Source organism: Gossypium arboreum, chromosome 10 (assembly GCF_025698485.1).
Source record: "Gossypium arboreum isolate Shixiya-1 chromosome 10, ASM2569848v2, whole genome shotgun sequence".
NCBI classification, from domain to species: domain Eukaryota; kingdom Viridiplantae; phylum Streptophyta; class Magnoliopsida; order Malvales; family Malvaceae; genus Gossypium; species Gossypium arboreum.
In genome coordinates, this window is record NC_069079.1 from 94,758,594 (window position 1) to 94,782,380 (window position 23,787).

A 23,787-nucleotide genomic window follows, 5' to 3' on the forward strand; every position below is an offset into this window, starting at 1 on the left:
TGGTCCCGAAACCACATTCCGACTAGGGTCAATTTTGGGCTGTCACAACTCTCCCCCACTTAAGAAATTTTCGTCCCCGAAAATCTTACCGGTAAATAGGGTTGGGTATCGCTCTTTCATAGAGTTCTCGGTTTCCCAAGTAGCTTCTTCTATCCGTGCTTGAGCCATAACACCTTCACTAGCGGAACCGCTTGTTTATAACTCTTTCACTTCCGTGATAGGATACGAATCGGTTCTTCCTCATAACTCATATTGGCTTGAATTTCAACTTCGATGGACTAATCGATGCGATGGATCAGATCTATAGCGTCAAAGCATCGAAACATGAAAGACATCGTGAACCTTTTCGAGTTCGGGGGCAAAATCAAGCGATATGCCACTGGACCGACTCGCTCGGATATCTCATATGGCCCAATGAACCTCGGGCTCAACTTGCCCTTACGGCCAAATCGAGTATCTTTTTCCAAAGCGATACCTTGAGAAACACTTTATCTCCCACGATACTCGATGTCCTTACGCTCAGATCCGCGTCACGACTTCGACGATCGGAGGCTATCTTGAGACTTTCACGGATTACTTTCACTTTCATTCAGCATCTCTAATCAAATCCACCCGAAAATTTTGCTTTCACCGAGCTCGGTCCAAAACAATGGTGTACGGCATTTACGACCATACAAAGCCTCGTAGGGTGCCATCTTAATACTTGATTGAAAGTGTTGTTGTAGCGAATTCAATCATCGGCAAATACCGTTCCCATGAACCACTAAACTCGAGGACACAACATCTCAACATATCCTCAAGTATCTGAATTATCCGCTCGGATTGACCATCGGTTTGGGGGTGAAAGGCGGTGCTGAAATGCAACTTGGTACCCAAAGCTTCTTGCAACTTTTTCCAAAATCGCGAGGTAAACCTCGGATCTCTATCCGACACGATGGAAATAGGCACCCCGTGCAATCTCACAATCTGAGAAACGTACAGTTCGGCTAGTTTGTCCATTGAAACGTCCAAACGTACGGGGACAAAGTGAGCCGACTTAGTCAATCTATCTACAACGACCCAAACCGCATCCTTCTTACTCGCTGACAAGGGTAGTCCGGATACAAAGTCCATTGTGACTCGATCCCATTTCCACTCGGGTATCGTGATTGGCTGAAGTAATCCTGAAGGCACTTGATGTTCCGCTTTCACTTGTTGACATATTAAGCATCTCGAAACAAAGTCGGAGATGTCTCGTTTCATACCATGCCACCAAAGCCGACGTTTCAAATCGTTGTACATCTTCGTACTCCCCGGGTGGATTGCCATTCGGCTACAATGGGCTTCGTTCAAAACTATCGAAATGAGTTCCGAATTCTTTGGAACACACAAATGACCTTTGAACCTCAAACAATCGTCATCATCGATTTGAAACTCCGAGTCCTTGTTCGGAACACACTCAGCTCGTTTTGCAGCCAACTCGTCGTTGACTTTCTGAGCTTCTCGAATTTGATGCATCAATAGTGGTTTGGCTTTCAATTCAGCTACTAACACCTTTGTCGGATCGAGCAGACAAGTGAACATTCATCGCTCGTAAAGTGAATAATGATTTACGACTCAAGGCATCCGCAACCACATTCGCCTTTCAGGGTGATAGTCAATGACCACTCATAATCCTTTAACGACTCGAGCCAACGTCTTTGTCGCAGATTTAAGTCTCTTTGGGTCATCAAATATTTGAGACTTTTGTGATCCGAGTACACATGGCACTTCTCACCAAATAAGTAATGTCGCCAAATCTTTAAAGCGAATCGATGGCGCTAATTCGAGATCATGGGTCGGATAATTTTTCTCGTGTGGCTTTAATTGCCTCGACGCATAGGCCACAACTCGACCTTCTTGCATCAATACGCAACCCTAACCCAAGGAGGGAGGCGTCACTATAGATGATAAACTCTTTGCCGATTCGGGTTGCACTAGAATTGGGGCTCTGTCAAATAAGTTTTCAGTTGATCGAAACTTTTCGACATTTCTCCGTCCATTCGAACTTAACATCCTTTTGGAGTAGCCGTCATCGGCGTGGCTATCGTTGAAAACCTTTACAAATCGTCGGTAATAAGCAAGCCCCAAAAACTCGAACCTCGTAATATTTCTCGGAGGCTTCCAATTAAGTATGGCTGAAATTTTATTCGGTCGACTCGAATACCGATGCGAATACCACATGACCCAAGAAGCTAACCTCTCTTAACGAACTCACACTTCCGAACTTAGCATATAATTGCTTATCCGTAAAATTTGCAGCACTAACCTCAGGTGTTCAGCATGTTCGGTCTCATTTCTTGAATAGACAAGATGTCATCAATGAACACGACTACGAATCGATCCAAATATGGTCTGAAGATCCGATTTATTAAATCCATAAATACCGCAGGGGCATTAGTAAGCCCAAATGGCATCACTAGGAACTCATAGTGACCATATCTCGTTCTGAAGGCAGTCTTGGGCACGTCCGAATCTCGGATTCGTAATTGATAATAGCCCGATCTCAAATCTATTTTCGAGAACACTGAGGCTCCCTTCAGTTGATCGAACAAATCATCGATATGTGGTAACGGATATTTGTTCTTTATCGTCGCTTTATTAAGTCGACGATAGTCGATCTACAACCGCATGGTTCCATCCTTCTTTTCACAAACAACACTGGCGCACCCAAGGCGAAAAACCCAGGCGAGCAAAACCTCTATCCACCAATTCTTGCAACCGAGCTTTCAACTCCTTTAATTCCGTTGGCGCCATACGATACGGAGCTATTGAAATTGGAGTGGTACGGTACCAATTCGATGCCAAATTCTATTTCGAACGGTGGTAAACCCGGCAATTCTTGAGGAAAACATCCGGTATTCACAAACCACGGCGCAGATTCGGGTTTCTTTTCGATTCCTTGTCATCGAGCACATACGCAAGGTACGCCGCACCCTTTTCTTACATATTTCGGGCCAACATTGCGATATTACGGTGGCAACCCCTTTAAGTCCGTAGACTCAACCCGAATTATCTCGTTATTTGCGCACCTCAAATCGATAGTCTTGCTTTTGCAATTTACAACCGCATCGTGCATGGTCAACCAATCCAAACCAAGAATAACGTCGAATTCATCGAACGGCAAAAGCATCAAGTCCGCCGAAAAACAAGAACCTCGGAACACTAGGGGACTTTTCTTGCACACTTTGTTGACAAGCACGTAATGACCCAAGGGTTTGACACCGAATTACAAACTCGAGAGACTCAATAGGAAAAGTCTTTTTGGATGCTAAGGTTTCACATATATAAGAATGAGTAGAACCAGGGTCAATCAAAGCAATCACATTAGTATTGAAAAGAGTGAAAGTACCGGTAATGACATCTGGAGAGGCAGCATCCTCGCGTGCGCGTATGGCATAAGTCCTAGCAGGAGCCCGAGCCTCGGATCTGATGGTAGCATCTCTAGATCCTCTCTGACCGCCACTAACATTGCCCACATTTCTAGGTGGCCTACCTCGAGCAGTGGTAGCACCCGGGTTTCCACTCTGACTTACATTTTGTTCAAGCAACCCCGGGCAATCCTTCATAAGGTGGTCGGCCGATCCGCACTTATAGCAGGAGCGATCACGGAACCAACAGCTCCCCGAATGCCATTTGCCACAATGCAGACACTCCGCCCTCTCTCGGTGATCATTTCCACCACTGGCGATCGAAGTGACTCGTGTGGTCACAGGGGGTCGATCGCGTCCTCGTCTAGAAAAGCCCGTAGTGCCTCTAGACCGGCTCACATCATCTCGAAATCTCTTCGATACCTGTTGAAGAGACTTTCCCGAGGACCTTTTTCGGAATTCTCTAGTTCCCACATCAACTTTTTGTTTCTCTTTTCTAAGCTCTTCGGCTTTACAAGCTCGCTCAACAAGTACTACAAACTCTCGTATTTCGAGAATGCCAACGAACATCCTTATATCATCATTCAGCCCATCCTCGAAGCGTTTACACATAATAGCTTCGGACGAAATGCATTCTCGCGCGTATCGGCTAAGCCTCACAAATTTTCGTTCATAGTCGATGGCGACATAGAACCTTGCTTAAGATCAAGAAATTCCTTCGCTTTTGGTCGATGAATCTCGACTAATATACTTTTTTGAACTCGGTTTGAAAGAATTCCCAAGTCACTTGCTCTCTGGGCACCACGAAGTCGAGTACTCCACCAATAGTAGGCGGAATCACGTAGCAAGCAGATGGTACACTTTAAGCACTCATCGGTGTACAAGATAGCTCATCGAGCACCGGATAGTGTTGTCCAACCAAAATTCAGCTCGCTTCGGCATCATCATCATCCGTAGCTTTAAATTCAGTGGCCCCATGTTTTCGAATCACGTCGATTGGGGCTTACTTGACCTTATTTGGTCGGTTTCGGAGGTATTGTAGGTGCTTGGGGTTGCATTTGTCGGGAATGGAGGTTGTGGAACAGTAGTGTTAGTTTGAATGTATTGGTTAAACCAATCATTCATCACACTATAAAAGGCTTGCCTAGCCTCATCATTCGGATTGCTGGCCATAGGTTGAGAGTCCGGCGCTCCCCTTGCTTGGAGCAGGCGCCACACTCTCCACATCATCAGCTATCGCTTTCGGTTGGGATCGGGATCCATTACTATAAACAAACACAAAGTCAAATTGTCAGAAATCACCACACTATCGATTCATCATTTCATGGCATGTATAGCTAGACCCCAAACACATCACGGTAGTCCTAGAATCGACTAAACCGTGGCTCTGATACCAATAAAATTGTAACACCCCGAACCCGAGACCATCGCCGGTGTCGGACACGAGGGGTTAACAAGCCAAAACCACTTATGGCACCCACCAATTGACATTTCCAGTCAGGCTGGAAAACTGCGTCACCGTCGCCTTAAAAATCATATCTCGAGTTTCAAAACTCGGAAACTGGTTTTGTAAATTTTCCCTGAATTTAGACTCATATATCCATCCATGGATTTATTTCTAGAATTTTTGGTCAGGCCAATTGGTACAGTTTATTAGTTAAAGTCACCCATGTTACAGGGATCGACTGCTCTGACCTCCGTGCGTTACAACTTGAATATCTCTCTGTACAGGGCTTTAATACTGGTTCCGTTTGTTTCTAATGAAACTAGACTCAAAATGGAATCTGTAAATATAAGGAATGACTCCTAATTCTTTCTGGATAATTTATAGTAAATTTTTAAAGTTGCGACAGGGGACCCAGAAACCGTTTTGGCCCTATCTCACAATAGCTTTAATATCTCTTAACATGTGACTCCTATGACCGTTTCGTTTCTTCCATATGAAAGTAGACTCATCAAGGTTCATTTACATAGCTTATTCACTATTTAATACCATTCCTACAAATTTTTGTGATTTTTCACATTCACGTCACTGCAGCTGGCAGCATCTGTTTAAGGTAGGTCTTACCTATTTTGTAGTCTCCATGAACCAACTAGTCTTGCCATACATAGGTTCACATATGATCATTTTAACCATACCAATGGCTGATCATGTGACCAACACTCCCATTTCCAATCCATAATCACATCATGACACCATATATATATATACAAACCGCAAATAGTCTAAGTTCGTACTTCACTTTTACGAGCCATTTTCGCATGGCCGTACACATATACATCACAACATATTTGAACCAACAATGGGTAGTCCTATACATGCCATTTCAAAGTTCAACCAAAATTTATACCAAAATGGAGGCTTTGATAGTGTAGATGACTTGACTTTAATGATCCCGAATCCGATTGCTATCGAGCAAAATCTATAAAACAGAGAGCCAAAGCAACGGGTAAGCATTTTTGTGCTTAGTAAGTCTCAAGGAATAAAATCAGCTTTAATTATAGCAATACATTCACATAGCCAAATGCATCATTTCATTAATACACATTCACATAATCATTCTTACTTCACACTTCATCATTATATACTTTCACAAGGTATCAACCAATTCAATAGCTGAAATTGTTAGTCGATTGAGCGAATGTTGCTCAAGCATGTCGACTTTTCCAATGCACATATAATCATACCTTATTCTTTGGGCTTTTCGAGCGTACTAATGGAATTTATTACAGCAGCCAACACTCACCTCCAGCCCAAGCTTCTTGAATACAACCGGATATAACCACGTGCACGAATGCCTTGGTCTTAGCCGGATAGAACGACTCGCACGAATGCCTTGGTCTTAGCCGGATGTAGCCACTAGCACAATTGCCTTGGTCTTAACCGGATATAATTTCCAGCATAAATGTCGTCGGGACTTAGCCGGATATCATTCAATTGCTCATGCACACATACATCAATAATCATTAGACATTCATGTTTCATTTTCGTTACTAAGGCTCAAACAAAATGTAATCACTAGCATAATCGCCTTCGGGACTTAGCCGGGTATTATTCAAATACTCATACACACATAAATCAATAATCATTACACATCCATATTTCATTTCACATAATTCAAGTAGGGTCACTTCTTGAGGACTTACCTCGGATGTTGTCGAACGGCTTTTACGGCTATTCGATCACTTTTTCCTTCCCCTTCTCCAATTGTGGCCCTCTAAGCTCTTGAGCTAATTCAAACAAATTCAATTTATTAAAACCTCATTATGCTAGCTTATGGCCGAATATGACAAGGAGTTTAAATGGTTATATGGCCACCCTTTAGCTTGAATACACAATGGTCATGCACATTTTATACTACATCAAGCAATTCAATACAATTCATTCAAGCATCAAGGAAAAGCTAAGGCCATCAATAGGCTACCTAAGGCCGAATATACTTAGTCATACTTGCACCAATTCAACAATAAATTCCAAGATTTCCACATCATATGTGTACTAGGCGAATGTACTTGCAATTTCACAAGCATTCTTCAACATTTTCTTCTTTAAACAAACATATTCATCACTTACTTCATAACCAAAACATCATGTGCAAACATATATATACATATATGTGCATGGCAATTTCAAGGTGTCCCTAGCCATCCAAAACACAAATTTTAACTAACATGCAAGAAGCATGAACCATGCTCATGAATGCATCATGGCGAATACATCACAATCATGCCACTTTCAACTTCAATCATGGTTAAACAAAAGAAAACTCAATGTCTTACTCAAGATGGCTACAAAGAAATTTCAAGAGTAGACAATCCATCATTGCATGCATCATCATCAAGCTTCACACTTAGCATGCAATGGCTTTATCACAATATCAACTTTGACCAAATACCACTTCCATGGCATAACAAGGATTTGAACCATGGCTAACATGAACATCAAGTTGGCAACTAAAACATGCATGAATCTCATGACACAACCTCATACATACCTTAATCTTGGTGCAAGTTTAGCCAAATCTCCTTCTAGATCTCTTCTAAACAAATAAAATGAAGCAAAATCTCTTCTTCCCCTTAGTTTTGGCTCAAAGAAAGGATGAACAAATTTTTTTCTTTCTTCCTTTACAACTCACGGTAATGGGGGAGATACCACACTCACACACACATTTTTTTCATTCTTTTCTTACCCATGCTTATTTGTTTATTATTTCTCCCTAATGCCCAACAAAACATGTTTCATGACATGTTTAGCCCATATTCTTTGTCATGGCCGCCACCACCTATAAAAGGGAATTTGACATGCAAGTCCATTGTTTTGCATGCATGCTTTAATTAGTCATCACACATTTCCCTATCGTACTTTCAAAGTTCACTACTAAGTCCTTTCTAGTGGAATTCACCTTTATAACACTAAATCAATCATCAAAAAATGTCATACATGAGCATACACATATTATAGGCATCAAAATAAATTTTAAATTATTTTTATGCCTTAGTTTTGTGGTCCCGAAACCACATTCCGACTAGGGTTAATTTTGGGCTGTCACATACATAATAAATAGAATCAATTTAACATCATTTAGTCACTTATGAACTTACCTCGTACGAAGACGAACAAACCGGGTCGACTATTTAACAAATTTAGATTTCCCTTGGTCCAAATCTGATTTTCTCTTTTCTTGATCTAAATTAATATAAATTAAACTTATTTAACCAAATTCATCCAAAAACACTAAATGGGAAAATTACACTTTTTCCTCTTACATTTCACATTTTTCACAATTTAGTCCCTATTTTACAAAACACAAAACATTCAAAATTTGAATACACCCATGTTAGGCCGAATTTACCCCTAGTCCATATAAACCCATATGTTTCATTTATTTCACATTTTGACCCCTCAATTTACAAAATTTACAATTTAGTCCTAAATAGACATTTTTATCAAAAATCACTTAATTAAACTTGACAATCTAACATCATATATTTATTTTTCATCACCAAACACAAAAATCTTCAAGCTATCAACAATGGAAATTCATGAATACATCATCAAATTCAAAAATTCAAGATGGGCTAGCTAGTCGAAGCAACGATCTCAAAAACGTAAAATATATAAAAAACCGAACAAAAACTTACTTGAATCAAGCTTGGACAAGGCCAAATGTTTGAAAGCTTAAAACCCCTTTTTCTTTCTCAAGTTTCAGCCAAAAATATGAACAAAATGCATGGCTTTTTAATTTATGTTTTATTATATTACATATTATTTCATAATTTACCAAAATAGCCTTTTTAATTTCATTTAAAAGCCACTAACCTTAGGTAATTTTATCCATCCATAATTTCAATGGTATATTGTCAACATAAGGACCCCTCATTAAAAGAACGCATCAATTCAACACTTTAACAATTAGTTAACCATTTTTACATTTTACGCAATTAAGTCCATTTTATTAAATCGAGCACACAAACGATAAAATTAAATCACGAAAATTTCACACATATAAATTAACATGCTGTAGACACCAAAAATAATATTAAAATATTTTTTGACTTGTATTTGTGGTCCCAAAACCATTATTCTGAATATAGTCTAAACCGAGCTGTTATAGAAATTGTGCATGTATAGATGCAATATTTATCGTATTGAAAGGCTAGTAAATCATGATAGATGGAATCACTGAAAGTCTGGTTGATTCATGAGCAGTATTGCTCTATCATAATTGGGATTTCTAATTTATCATGATTGATATGAGATTTGATGATAAGGTTCATATGATATCATTTTCTACTTCTACTGATTGAAGCCCTGAATTGCGAATATGCAAGTTATATTGTCTTTATCACAGTTGTTTCTACTGAGTATACGTGATATTACTCTTTTGAATATTCTCTGAGATATCAGTAATCTCTTTATTATATAAACATGGGTTATCTGTAAAAGATATTCTTTGATCGGAGGTAATTACATTTATTACCATTATAAATATTGACTCGATCATGAGGTTTGGTGATAGAAATCACAGATCATAGAAACTGTGTTACTGCATTGGTTATTATTGGGGCCACTTTCAGTTTTCCCTTTTTTAAGTTGAGGTCCACTATTGATGTTGAAGTGTTTCTTTATCTATACAGCTGAAATGTCAGTCATATTATTGCACAATGGTTTAAAATCTATCTGATGGTTGTGACTTTGGAAAAAAACTAAAAGCTTCAATGATAATAATTGAAATAGCTACATTGATGACCCTGTTATTACAGAAAAGAGGTAAGATCTGAATGGACCGATAAATATCAGTAAAGTTTTGACCAGTTAGAAGCTTTGTTGACTGAAGTATTAATTCTGGTTTAGCCTGAATCGGGTAAGGAGTTTGTTATTACAGAGATGTATTATTAAATGGGATTAGATTATGTTTTGATGCAGTAAGGCAAGGTAATAGCCTGTACTTTCAGACAGTTAAAAACCACATGGAAAGAATTACTCGATACATGACCTAGAATTGCTGGCTATTGTTTTTGTATTGAAATCTGACAACATTACTTGTTTGGTGAAAAATGTCATATGTTCACCGATTATAAAAGTTTTAAGTATCTGATGTTGCTAAAAGATTTGAATCTGAGATAGCGTATATGGCTTGAAATGTTGAAAGATTATGATTTGATAATTGAATTTCATCTGGAAAGAACAAATGTGGTTGCAGATATTCTGAGTAGAAATTTATGTTTACTTTACAAGCCATGAATACCGACTGTAATTGTCTGATAATAGCTTAATTTTAGCTGAGTATATGTAACTGCCCAATTTTAGATAAATCAGAGCAATGGTTTCAAAACCACAAATCTGAAGTTGTAAAATTACTTTAATATTATTTTTGGTGTTTACAACATGTTATTTGATATGTGTGAAAATTTTGTGATTTAATTTTATCAATTGATTAGTTAATTTGATAAAAAGACTAAATCGCATAAAATGTAAAAGTGACTTTCTAGTTGTTAAAGTACTTATTTGATATGGTTTCTTGATTTTAAAGTCCTTAAAATGAAATTAGGCCATTGAATACATGAATGGATGATAATGGCATGCATTATATGGTTTTATTATTAAATCATTAAGGTTATTATGGTAAATGGATAATAAAATGTAATTAAAATAAAACAAAACATAAATGCATGCATTATCATCTTTTTGGCTGAAAGTTAAGAAGAAAAAGAAACCATTTTGAAGCTTTCAAGTTTAGAACTTTGATTTCTTAAATTAGGTATGTTCTTTGCTCGGTTTTTGATAATTTTTATGTTTTTGAGATCGTTTCTTCGTATACTAGCTAGACCATGCTTTAATTTTTAGATTTGATGATGAATTTGTGATTTTCCATTGTTGATAGCTTGATGTTTTTGTTGTTTGATGATGAAAAATAAATATTTGTTATTAGATTATCATAGTTTATTAAGTGATTTTAGATAAAAAATGCTTACTAAGGACTAAATTATGAAATTTGTAAATTGAGGGGTCAAAATGTGAAATAAATGAAATTAATGGGTTGTTAGGGACCTAAAGAAAATTCGGCCTAACATGAGCATGTTGAAATTTTGTGTATTTTGAGTTGTTTTGAAATAGGGACTAAAATTGAGAAAATGTGAAATGTTAGGGGCTAAAGTGAAAAATGCCTATTTATGTGTATTTGGGTGAAATTGAATGAATATGTAATTAAATAAGTTAAATTTAAATTGATTTAGATCAAGAAAGGTAGAAATTGGATTTGGATCAGGGAAAGTCGAAAGTTGTTGAATAGTCATTCTGATCCGTTCGTTTTCGTACGAGGTAAGTTCATAAGTAACTAAATGTTCTTAAATTCAAATGTATATATATTATATGTAGCCGAATTGAATTGTATGTATTAAATAATATGTTTTGAATTGATTTGAGCATTGGTTGACTAGTTTCATGCATGAATTGATTTAATTACGAAGTCGTAAGCCCCAAACGAACCTTAGGAAATGTATCAGATACTGATGTCATGACATAAGGCTCTCGAAATGTGATTTCGTGTAAGACCATGTTTGGGACATTGGCATCCAAGTGAGAAAACGTGTAAGACCATGTCAGGGACATTGGCATCGTATATGATTCGTATAAGACCCTGTCTGGGACAGTGGCATTGATATGTGTTAACATGTAAGACCATATTTGGGATATGGCATTGTATAAGCTTTATATAATTTCTGTGTATCCCTAAAAATTTCGAACGGTTCATCGGGCAGTGTCAAATTGAGACTAAAGGGGAATTTGATCTAAATAATTCGGGTACGTATGAGGTTTATTGTTTATTGAAAAATAAGGTAAATAGAGTTAATTGATGTGGTAATATGGATTATATGATAAAGTGATTGTATATGTGTATAAGATTAGCTAAATTTGGCTTATTCAAATTGTGTTATATGTGTTCTTATGATGAATTAATTGCTTATGGCTTACTAAGCTTTCAAAGCTTATTTTGTGCATTCTTTCTCTATTTTATAGATATATAAAGCTAGCTTTGAGCTTAGGGATTGTCAAGGATCATCGTCACACTATTGACCATTATTCGGTACTTTTGAAGTTTGTAACTAAGACATATGGCATGTATAGGCTAGTTTTGTTATGGTTAGTTTTGAATTGTTTATAAATAGCCATGCGAAGATGGCTTGATAATGATGTTCAATATGATGTATTTTCGGTCATGATATAAGCTTATTTTGGGAAGTATGTTTCATGGTATATATGTATGGTGTGTTTGGTTATATGATTCGGCTTGAATAATGATTAATTGATGGTTGTGTTTTTCATATAATGCATATGTTCCTATAAGCTAAATATGAATAAGTGATTGCTTGTGAAAATGGTCATTTGGTATGGTATTCAGTGGAAAAAGATGACTATGTTTTATGGATGTTTGGTTGGTCATTTGAGCAAGTATAACATGTCTAGTTAATAATGTTAATTAACTATGAAATGGTATAACCTATTAAGGTTAAATTTGATGATCGAATAGATGGCTAATATATTGGTTGTGAATATGTATTTTTGGGCATGATAATTAGTCTACGAATTAAGTGTACTTTGATTTGTTATTTGTGTTCAAAAATGTTTAATGTGGCTTTAGTGAAATGTGCATGAGTTGAAATAATTATAATTGTATTTGGTTATTAAGTGAAGCTCGTTTATGTGTTATATATATGTATGGCTATAAAGATGTGTGGATACTTTAACTTAGATTAATAAGTGAATGTGCATAATATATGAATTGATTTGTTCATTAAATAGTTAATAAAGTCAGATAATTATGGCTTGGTATTTGAGATTAGAAATGACTTTTTTTTTTAAAATGATATGCGTATAATATGAAAGCATTAAAAGTATAGTTGGCCATGATGTAATGTTAACCATAGTCTTATATGTTAATGAATATTATGCCATGTGATATGGTTGGTATGGATTAAAATGCGGATGTGTATAGATAAGAAAAATGGTATGTTTAATATTTAGTTGAAGTAATGAAATTTTACTAAAGGGAGTATTAATGCATGATTGGTACATGAGATGAAAAATGTTGGTTAATGATTTAGTCATTTGCATGCTATGAAATTTGATAGTCATAAGGTTTGAATTATATATTTATAAAGCATACGTAGTATGGTTTTAATGCAAGTTAATTGGTTCGAAAATTTGATTATATCCATGATATTGATATGGTTGAATTTTGAAGCATGGTTCGTATATGTAATATGATTAATAATGCATGTTTGATTTTAATTGGTAATGTGCTTTATATAAAAGAAATTGACTTGTATGAATAAGAGGATGGTTATTAATTTGAGTATAAAATTTTTTTGTAAAGGAAAATATATCACTTTATGCATGAATAGTAATTAAAGACTGTTCTGAACTATATTTTGATCGGTAATGCCTTGTAACCTTAATCCGGAGATGGATACGGGTAAGGGGTGTTGTAACACCCCAAACCCGGCCCAGACATTACGACCGAATCCGGCGTGTCACATTGAAGCGTTACTAGAAAAGTCATGTTTTATCTAAAGTCTTTCTTAATGTTTAAAGAATATCTTCGTTAAAGATTAAAGTGAATGGAAGCTGTGCACCAGGTAGGATGCCAAAAAAGAGGAGGTGAGTCAATTAGACTGCTTAAGTGCCCAGTTCTTCACGGATCCAATCCTAGACATACACACAACCATTGCCACACTTTAACTGAGTGATTGTTTAGGGAAAACCAATTCGTTTAAAACCATTTGAAAAGGTTATTAATTTTGAAAATGTTTTCATTGCGGAAGCTTTGTTTTGTTATCGCGATATTTTGAAATCATGTAACCTTTTTAAAACGCGCCCTAGAGCTATTCAATTTCAAACAATTGAAACAATATCATATCTAAGCTAACAAAACATACTAAAAACAATTAAAAATAATTAAAGCGGCCTTATTACAAATTAAAAACCCAAAAACATAAAGGAAATAATCTAAAATAAAAGTGAAGGTATAAACACTTATTTTAAATAGTCCACATGGCCACTCCGAATCCCTGAGTCAAGGCCCAATTCTTTCTAGGCCCAATTTTTGGGGTGTTACAACTCTATCCCCTTTAAAAAAATTTCATCCTCGAAATTTTCAACTATCAACTAACTGTATTACTCAAGTCAAACCACTATGCTTCTGCTACGCACTCTAGCTGTAATTGTAAATTAAGTAATTAATACACCATGAGAGAAGTACGTACCAGCATCTGCTTCCGGAGAGTCTCTGTTCTCACGGCGACATGCTGCATAGACCAAAGCTGGCTGTCTCGCCTCAGCATGTCCCATACCCCTATCTGGTGCTCCACGACAACGACCCATTCCATGGCTACGGCCTCTTACTGGCTGCTGACCACCCCTCGGTGGCTGTATATTACCCGTACCAATAGTTTGTCCATAATCTGGTCTCCGAGGACACTCTCTGAAACGATGCTCCATTGATCCGCATCTTAAACAGGCTCCAATCCTTTTCCAGCATTCGCCATAATGGCTTTTCCCGCAATCAACACAAGGTTGTAATCTAAAAGCAGCAATAGGGGCTTCAGCTCGGACCGGCCCATCTGCCCTGGCACTTTTCCTATGCCTCTGATCAGAATTGGAGGGCTTTAAATCTATTTTGTTTTTACTCCTTTTCTTTTCCCAACTCTGGAGCTTAGCGCGCTTTACATCCTCAGCTATCTTAGCTTTCTCTACCAATGTCGCAAAATCTCGCTCCCTCTGTGGAGCTATTAATACTCGTAGACTATCCCGGAGGCCATCCTCGAACCGAACACAACGTTCGTACTCTGTTGCTACTATTCCACGGGCATATCGGCTAAGTCGCAAAAACTCTGCCTCATACTCAGTAACAGACCGATCCCCTTGAGTTAAGTTTAAGAATTCCTTCCTTCGGGCATCTACATAGCTTGCCCCAACATATTTCCCTTCAAATGCGGATTTAAAGAATTCCCAAGTAATCCGCTCGAGTTGGGTACCCTCTTTCACAGTCAACCACCACTAGTAAGCTTCCTCCCTAAGTAGTGATATCGCCCTTTTCAGCTTTTGTTCAGCCTTGCAATCCAGGTCATCCATTATTCTCTCCGTGGCTTCCAACCAGTACTCAGCCACATTCGGGGCTACTCCAGAAATGCCCTTAAAAACTTCTGCTCCATTCGATCGGAGACGTTCCGAAACTGACCCACGGCTTTCGGTACTAGTGTTGGGTCTGGCGACCCTCTCTAGAATACGAAGCATGGCTTGGGACAGTGCGTCATCCCCAGCCGTACAATCATACGGTCTTGTCCCACTATCTGTCATAGGCGATACCGGTGTCTTACTAGCGTCTACCACAGGTATAGTATCAGTGGCAAGGGACTCAGTTCGTGCCCCTCTACGACCTCTACCACGACCCCTAGTACCCCATCCACGAGTACCACGTGTGCTCATTGTATCTATCGAATTGCCTGTATTAAGAGTTTTATGCCCAGATAGAGTTTCAGAGTTCGCTTTCGCAATTCTCAGCCTAGCTACAGTCTCAATCTTATAGTCTCAATATAGCTCTAACTACAATGTCATAGCAGAGTCTCAGTAATATAATAGATACTTAGTAAAGTTCAGAAAAGGTACTTACAGATTTGGTGCCGGGGATTCAGGGTGCCACTTTTTCAGAAATCAGAAATTCAAATTTATTTTTGTGTACTTTGAAAACAAAATTTAAAAGAATTTTCTAACATTTCCATAAAATCAATTTCAGTGTTTTTCCATGAAACTAGATTTCAAAATTTTATAAAAACGTTTGGACACGATACATAGCCGAGTTGTTGCAACCGGGCTCTGATACCACTAAATGTAACACCCCAAACCCGGCCCAAACGTTACGACCGAATACGGCGTGTCACATTGAAGCGTTATTAGAAAAGTCATGTTTTATCTAAAGTCTTTCTTAATGTTTAAAGAATATCTTCGTTAAAGATTAAAGTGAATGGAAGCTGTGCACCAGATAGGATGCCAGAAAAGAGGAGGTGAGTCAATTAGACTGCTTAAGTACCCAGCTCTTCACGGATCCAATCCTAGACATGCACACAACCATTGCCACACTTTAACTGAGTGATTGTTCAGGGAAAACCAATTCGTTTAAAACTATTTGAAAAGGTTATTAATTTTGAAAACGTTTTCATTGCGGAAGCTTTGTTTTGTTATCGCGATATTTTGAAATCATGTAACCTTTTTAAAACGCGCCCTAGAGCTATTCAATTTCAAACAATTGAAACAATATCATATCTAAGCTAACAAAACATACTAAAAACAATTAAAAATAATTAAAGCGGCCTTATTACAAATTAAAAACCCAAAAACATAAAGGAAATAATCTAAAATAAAAGTGAAGGTATAAACACTTATTTTAAACAGTCCACATGGCCACTCTGAATCCCTGACTCAAGGCCCAATTCTTTCCAGGCCCAATTTTTGGGGCGTTACAGGTGTTACAGTATAGAGCTAAATTGATGTTTCTATGACAGAATAGCGAAACTCAGAAATATGATAATGAGTTGTAAGTTAAACGGGTATAGAATGAAATAATTATTGAATCAAGATAGTAGATTTTAATTTGATGATTGTATGTTATTCTGATATAGAGCCTGTGTACTGAAGAATTTATAACTTTTACAGAAAATTTTACATGAGTGATCACAGTGGTACTATGTCTGTTTATCTAGGAAATGATAAGATGCACAACGATTTGAAAAAGATGTACTTGTAGCCCGAAATGAAAGATGGTATCTTTGAATCTATATTTAAATGCTAAATGTATCAATAAGATAGAGATGATACTTTCGAGATGGTTATAGTCAGTGAAAATACTGAAATGAAAATGAGACAAAGTTATTATGAACTTTATATTAGGATCATCCCTATCTATGAAAAAGATAGATACTATTTGAGTAATTTAATTGTTTAATGAAGCCTGTACATTTTATTCTGGCATGAATGGGTTTTTCACTTGATAGATTGCCTGAATTATAATTTTTTGATATTGTCGATTATATGAGGTGCTAGTTTCTGTTATTTCTGATAGAGATCTACAGTTTAAATTTCAATTTTGAAACAAGTTACAAGAAACTCTGGGTATACGGTTACATTTCAGTACCGTGTTTCATTTTTAGATGGATGATCAATCTGAACATATGATTCATATCTTGGAAGATATGCTTCGATGTGGTGTACTTGAAGTTGAAGGTAATTAAGACAAATATTTGCCTTAGCTTGAATTTGCTTATTATAATAGTTAACAGTCAAGTACAAAACTGTATAAGGCTTTATATGGTGACAAATGTAAAACTCTGGTGTTTTGGACGGAGTTCAGTGAGAAAAGATACATGTAGCAGGTTTGATTCTTTGAAACCGAAGAAAAATGAAGTGATTTGAGATAGTTTAAAAGTAGTATTTGATCGTCAGAAATTTGATGTGAATCTAAAAAGAAAAGAACTACAGTTTTAGATTGGCGATAAAATATTTTGACAGTTTTGCCATAGAAGAAAGTTCTCCAGTTTAGCCGTAAAGGAAAATTAAATCTGTGGTTTATTAGATCATATAAGATTATTGAAAAGAATTGGACCTGTTGCGTATTGATTGGTATTATTATCAGAGTTTTACAGAATTCACAATGTTTTTATGAGTATATGTGTTATGACAGTATCGATCCGACCCATCATCTATTATTATTTTGATAAATGTTAAATTCAGCCTGACACAATTTATAGCGAGAGATTGATTGAAATTCTGGCACTTGAAGTGAAAGAAACGAAAAATAGCTTTAGTGAAAGTTCTTTGACAATGATACGATATAGAGAAAGCTATTTGGGAACCAGATGGAAACATGAGAAAGTAATGTTGGAATCTCTTTACTTGTAAACTTTTCGAGGATGAAAATTCCATAAGGGGAGAGTTGTAATAGCCCAATTTCGGTGAAATCGGAACAATAGTTTCGGGACCACAAATTGGAGCCGAAAATAAAATTTATTTTAATTTTATTTTATGGTCCGTAATATGAAAGAAATGTCATGTGAAAATTTTGATAAGAAAATTTTATCAATTATGTGTTTAATTACGAGAAGGACCAAATCGCATAAAATGCAAAAGTTGAATTCTAGTAGCTAGAAGGATTAAATAGTTATGGAATTAAAAACTTGAGGTCCTTATATGATAATTAAACCATTAATAAAAAGTTAGTAGATATTTTTGGATGATTCATCCATGGAAAATTAGAAAAAGACTAGGTACTACATTGGAAACCAAAATTATTAAAGATGATAAATTAATTAAATAGAAATAAAATCATTTTTATCATCTTCTTCCACAAAATAATACATGAAAACCCTAGGAGAGATAGAAGAAACTTTCTTGGCCAAATTGAGTAAGTTTTCTTGTCCTATTTTTAGTAATTTTGAGATTTTTGAAATCGTGATAGCTTACTCTATCTATTTGAGGGATCAATTTGAGAAGTTATCAAATTATGAAAAATGGGTCATGGATGTATTGTGGCAGCTCTAATTTGACCCTAGTCAAAAAGTGGTTTCGAGACCACAAAACTGATCACAAAATTATTTAAATGCTCTTTTCTATGTTTATTATATGCGAAGTATCATCTGTTAAAGTATCATGTATAAATTTTGTCATTTGAATGTGAAATTATGAAAAAGGACTTATATGATAAACTTGAAGAATGTGTTAGGAAGAAATGAGGTGACTGAATAATGCATGGCTTATTAAAAGGGAGGGCTTGCATGTCAAATTGTCCAATTTAAAGTTAGTGGCCGGCCATGATAAAGATGATTTGTAATATATGCATTTTATATATATAAGAAATATAATTATTAAATGTTTTATTATATGAAATAAGAATTAATAAAATAAAAAGGGGTGAAAAAGAACAAAGTTTGTTCATCTTTGTTCTTCCTTAGCCGAAAAACCAAGTAAAAGAGAAAAGGAAAAGTTTCTAAGAAGTTCAGCCATGCTTGTAACTAGATTGAGGTATGTTTGATATTATTCTTTGAAATTCATGTATATTTTAAGTTGTTAGTTTGAGTTCTACCTAGCTCATGGTTCAAATTTTGCTATTTGATGGAGATGATATTCGGCCATGGATGTTGTATTTCTTGGTTGGTGTTTTGATGTTTTTGTGATGAGGCATGAAGATGGTTGATTTTGAGTGTTTAATAAAAAGGATTGGATGTGAGTGTGTGTGAAATAGCAAATGATGAGTCTTGGTAACTTCTTGAAGTGTTCAGCCATTGTGTTAAAATGTTATACTTGTGTTTAAATTTGGAATTTAATAGTTATATGGTTAGTATGGGTATAGATGACCGAATATGAACATGAATTGTGATGTGGATGAATTGTTGTTAAATAATGGCCGAATGTGCTTAAATCCATGCAAGGTTGGGTTTGTTAGTAAATTGAGATAAATAGAATGAAATTACCATTTGTAAATTGTAAATGTGAGATCATCTTTGATTGAATTTAAAATGTCATTGTGTTATAATCATTTAAGCGGTTAGAAAGATTGCCAAATATGAATTAAAGAGAGAAATGAGGTAAAGGATGAGTTTGAGCTTGTAAATGATATATGTGATTTAATTGAGAATTTATAATTGACTAAAGTGATCATTGTGTAATTATTTATATATTTTTATTTATTTATAATGGCCGAATATAGCATGAATAAGGATGTGAATAAATTGTAGTTATAGAGGTTGTCAATGAAAAATATGAGTTGGATGAGCTAATGCCGAATGGACTTGTGGAATTAAGTATTAAAAGATTTTTTAATTAATTAGTTAAGTGATATTCGACTATATGAACAGCATGTGCACTTGATGTTATATTACGGTCTAAGAGTGGTTGTATGAAAGTAAGATTAATGAATGTAGTAGTGCCATTTGAAGTGTGTAAATTACATGACTTTGATAAGTGTTGTCTGTGTTTTGAGACTTATCAATGTTTTTTTTTATGTGCCAAATGTGATTTTGGTTTAATAAGATGTGATAATTATAGTATTTTATAAATTGCCGAATGTGGTTTTAAATAATAGAGATGTGATAAGTTGAATTTGTTAATCAAGCTCCAGAGCATAAGGAGCCAATTTTGGATAAAGGGAAAGCGAAACTAGTCGATTAGTCAATCCGTAGTTATTCAATAAAATCCAAGGTAAGTTTTTAAGTGTTTGTGTTTGATCATGTTATATGCTTAAGAGTTGAATAATCATAATTAAGAAGATGTTTGATTGTATATATATATATACACATATGTTCTTTGTGTTGAATGAATATTAAATTAATGTTATGAGCCGTATGTGACTAGCATATCTAGTCGACTTTGATACTATTAAATGATGTACTAAGATATGTGTTCCAATGTGGAAATTCAACCCTATGTGTTTGAAAGGATGAAAATATTTGTTCATAGATATGTGTTTCAGTTATACGTAATTGAAGTATAAGTTATGAAAGTATGAAAGAACAGGTGAATTGTTTATTGAAATGTGATATTCGGGCCTCGGCCTAGCAAGCTTTAAGCTGGTGAATAATATTATCGGGCTTCGGGCCTAGTAGGCTATAATGCCGGTGAAATGATATCGGGCTTCAGGCTTAGCAAGCGAAATGCCGGTGAATGAGTTCAGACTTAAAGTCTAGCAGGCTTCGTGCCGGTGATGAATTCAGGTTTAAAACCTAGCAGGCTAAATGCCGGTGATTTGATAAAAGTCTAAGACTATGAGACCTTGTGTTAAATTGAAAATTGAATTCGTTCAATACATTAAGTTGGCCAGGTATGTGATATATACTTATACATGTTAGATCGATTGGAATTGAATCATGAATGTGAAATGAAAAGCATAGGTGAAGATGTCATATGTGTATGTGTGTATTTGGTCATGGTGAAAGGTTATGTGAATTATGTGAAATACCATTTAGATATGAATGACGAAAGTAACTGTGGTTATGAAATGGTACAATGGTTAAATTTGGTTGAATTAAAGTTGACACTGAAGTATTTAAATGCCTATGTCATATATGTGAGTAAGGGTAAAACCATCGTAAATTATCGATAAGGGTGGGCTATGTGCGGAACCATCTTATAATTGCTAATTTGAATGGTTGTGTGCGAATCATTGAGCATGATGTATTGTATTGATATTATGCTTAAGTGAAATTATAGATATGTGATGAAATTGATTGGTGATATACATGTTTAAATAATGTGAATGCAAAGAATGTGTGAAAGAGTAAATTTGTAATAAATCTGCTTGGGATAGCAGCAGCAATGTGATTTTGGAAAATCACCATAAATTGTGGAAGTTGAGTTAGAAGCTGAATAAATTATTTAATTAAAGCTTAATGAGTCTGGTTTCTTATAAAAGAAACCGTATAAGCAAATGAATTGCTGATAATGAGATATTTGAAGTGGCGTAAGACAGAGTCAAATGACTTCGGGGTCCCCTGTTCTATTTTTAGAAAATCAGTATAATTTGTAAAAAAATGGTTATAAGATAAAATTTATATGCTTAGACTCCTTAATGAGTCTAGTTTCAAATGAAATCAACTAGAACATATTTTGAATTCTGTACAATGAGAAATTTGATTCGTAGTGAAGAGTGGTCAGATTAGTCAAACAGTGAAGTAGGGGAAATTTTAAGAAAAATCTAGTATTGATTGGCGAAACCAAAAATTCTAAAAATTTTATGGATAGAATATATATGAGTCTATTTTTAGGGAAAATTAACGGCAATTGATTTGGATTTTAGTAGCTCTAGTTATAAATAATTGAGTGACTATTGCTCAGGAAGATAACTTGTAGTGAATTTGTGATTATGTTGTAAACATTGATAAAACTTGTTAATTAGTTGCTAATTGTTTTCTTATGAACTTACTAAGTGTAAACCTTACTCCCCTTTTCTTTCCCATATTCCCTAGGGTTGTCAGGTTAGCTCGGGTTGGAGGCCGTCAGAGATATTATCACATTGTCGAGTCTACGCTATCGGCGTAAGTAAATCTTAGTGTTTCGAGTCTATGGAATGTATAGGGTAGTAAAGTTGAGTATGTAATATTATGATTAAGCCAAAGACTTTGGCTTGTTATTAAGGTAGTTTGATTATTCATATGCTTGTATGTTATTATCTCCTGTGATGTGGTTTATAGCATGTATATTTAGAATTTGAATTGTGATTCATTGTTGAGTAAGTAAATTATACAAGACTAAGATATTGGTAAATATTTAATAATGTCTCATGAATGTTTTGGGGCCTTGTAAGCCCAATTAAAGGATAATATACGCGTGTATAAAAAGTTTAAAATTAATCAAAAATTTTTACGATCTGGTTTTATATATATGGTTGAGTTTAAATCTGGTAGCACCTCGAACCCTATTCTGGCGAGGGATACGGGAGAAGGGTGTTACATGTATATGCTGAAAATTTGAAATTTATGGTAGAAAATGAAAGGTTGTTCATAGATAACATTTACAAAGCAATTTTTGATGAAAACATGATTTAGGGACTAAAATGCAAAGTGGTGAAAATTGATGAAAAATTTTGAAATTTATAGAATATATTTGCTGAAAATTTTATGTTGAAATTTTGGTTAGGCTTGGAATAGGGAGTAAATTGTATAAATTTTATTTTCCGAGCATAGGGACGAAATTAGAATTTATGGAAAAGTTTGGGGCAAAAAGGTAATTTTACCTAGGATGTAAATTGAGTCCACATGAATGTGAAATGTGATAAATTGACGTTAAATTTACTCGTATAGATCCGAATGGACCAAATTCGGAGGTAGAACAAGGAAAAGAGGAAAATTTCGGATTAGTAGATTTATGTACACTGACATTTGTCGAGGCAAGTTCTTGTAACTAAATTTTATATGTTTTTATGCTTGCATTAAGTGTTGTGTTTGTCAATTGTATAAATATCATATATGTATATGACGTTGAAAATATACCTGACAAAGCCTGATTAACAAAAATGTCTGATAAAGGATAAATGAGAAAAATGTTAGTTTTATGCTTGGAACAAATGTGGAATGTGATCAATTAAATTATATGAATGTTATAGATGTATGAAATAATTACATGCCGAGAAATTTTTGAAAATTTTAAATCTCGTTGAATAAATGAAAATTAATAGATATGTGATTTCTTGAAATGAATGAGGTCCTGCATTTGTTGTTGACAGGATTTAGCTTGGACGAGTAATCCTGATATAAATCCTCTCGAGCATATGTTATGAATTGGATTTAGTGTAACACCCCTTATCCGTATTCAACACTGGAATAGGATACGAGGCATTACCAGACTCACATCACAAGCAAACATACAATTTTGAGTCATAAATTTGCATCCAAATTAAAACCATTTGTATTCAATCATAAAATCCCTAATACGAGTGTAACAACTCGATTTTAGCCAAATCAGAATAGTTGTTTCAGAACCACAATTTTGAGTTCATAAAATTATTTTAATATTATTTTTGGTGTTTACAGCATGTGAATATGTATGTGTTAAAATTTCTTGAGCTAATTTTATCGTTTAATAGCTCAATTTGAGAAAAAGTACTTAATCGCGTAAAATGAAAAAGTAGCATGCTTGGCTGGCTCTTTAGCGTGAAGTTACCTACTTTGTGGGTAAATGTCTAACTTTTCAGTAGGTTAAGGCTAAACATCAGTTACCTTTAGGGTTACTTCAGCCAGTTAAGATTCCACTTTGGAATTGGGAGAGAGTGACTATGGGCTTCGTTAGTAGACTGCCATTAACGCCTACTAAGAAGGATTCAGTATGGGTCATCGTGGATCAATTGTCCAAATC

The 23,787-nt window shown here is 35.4% G+C and overlaps 1 protein-coding gene across 1 annotated transcript; it reads right to left on the bottom strand.

Moving 5' to 3' along the window:
• Positions 1-14,121: 14,121 nt before the first annotated feature.
• Positions 14,122-15,378, bottom strand: LOC108450934 (uncharacterized). Its single transcript, XM_017748697.1, has 2 exons — positions 14,951-15,378; positions 14,122-14,857 (listed from the first exon to the last, which is right to left on the bottom strand). The coding sequence occupies exons 1-2, from the start codon at positions 15,376-15,378 to the stop codon at positions 14,122-14,124; spliced, it is 1,164 nt and encodes a 387-aa protein (XP_017604186.1).
• Between the last annotated feature and the right edge of the window lie 8,409 nt (positions 15,379-23,787).

Bases quoted from the DNA above. Each gene is read 5' to 3' on its own strand.
- LOC108450934 (XM_017748697.1), bottom strand. From the start codon at position 15,378: ATGAGCACACGTGGTACTCGTGGATGGGGTACTAGGGGTCGTGGTAGA. The intron at 14,858-14,950 runs GTGGTGGTTGAC...TGTTGGGGCAAG, and splicing joins CTTAGGGAGGAAGCTTACTA to CTATGTAGATGCCCGAAGGA.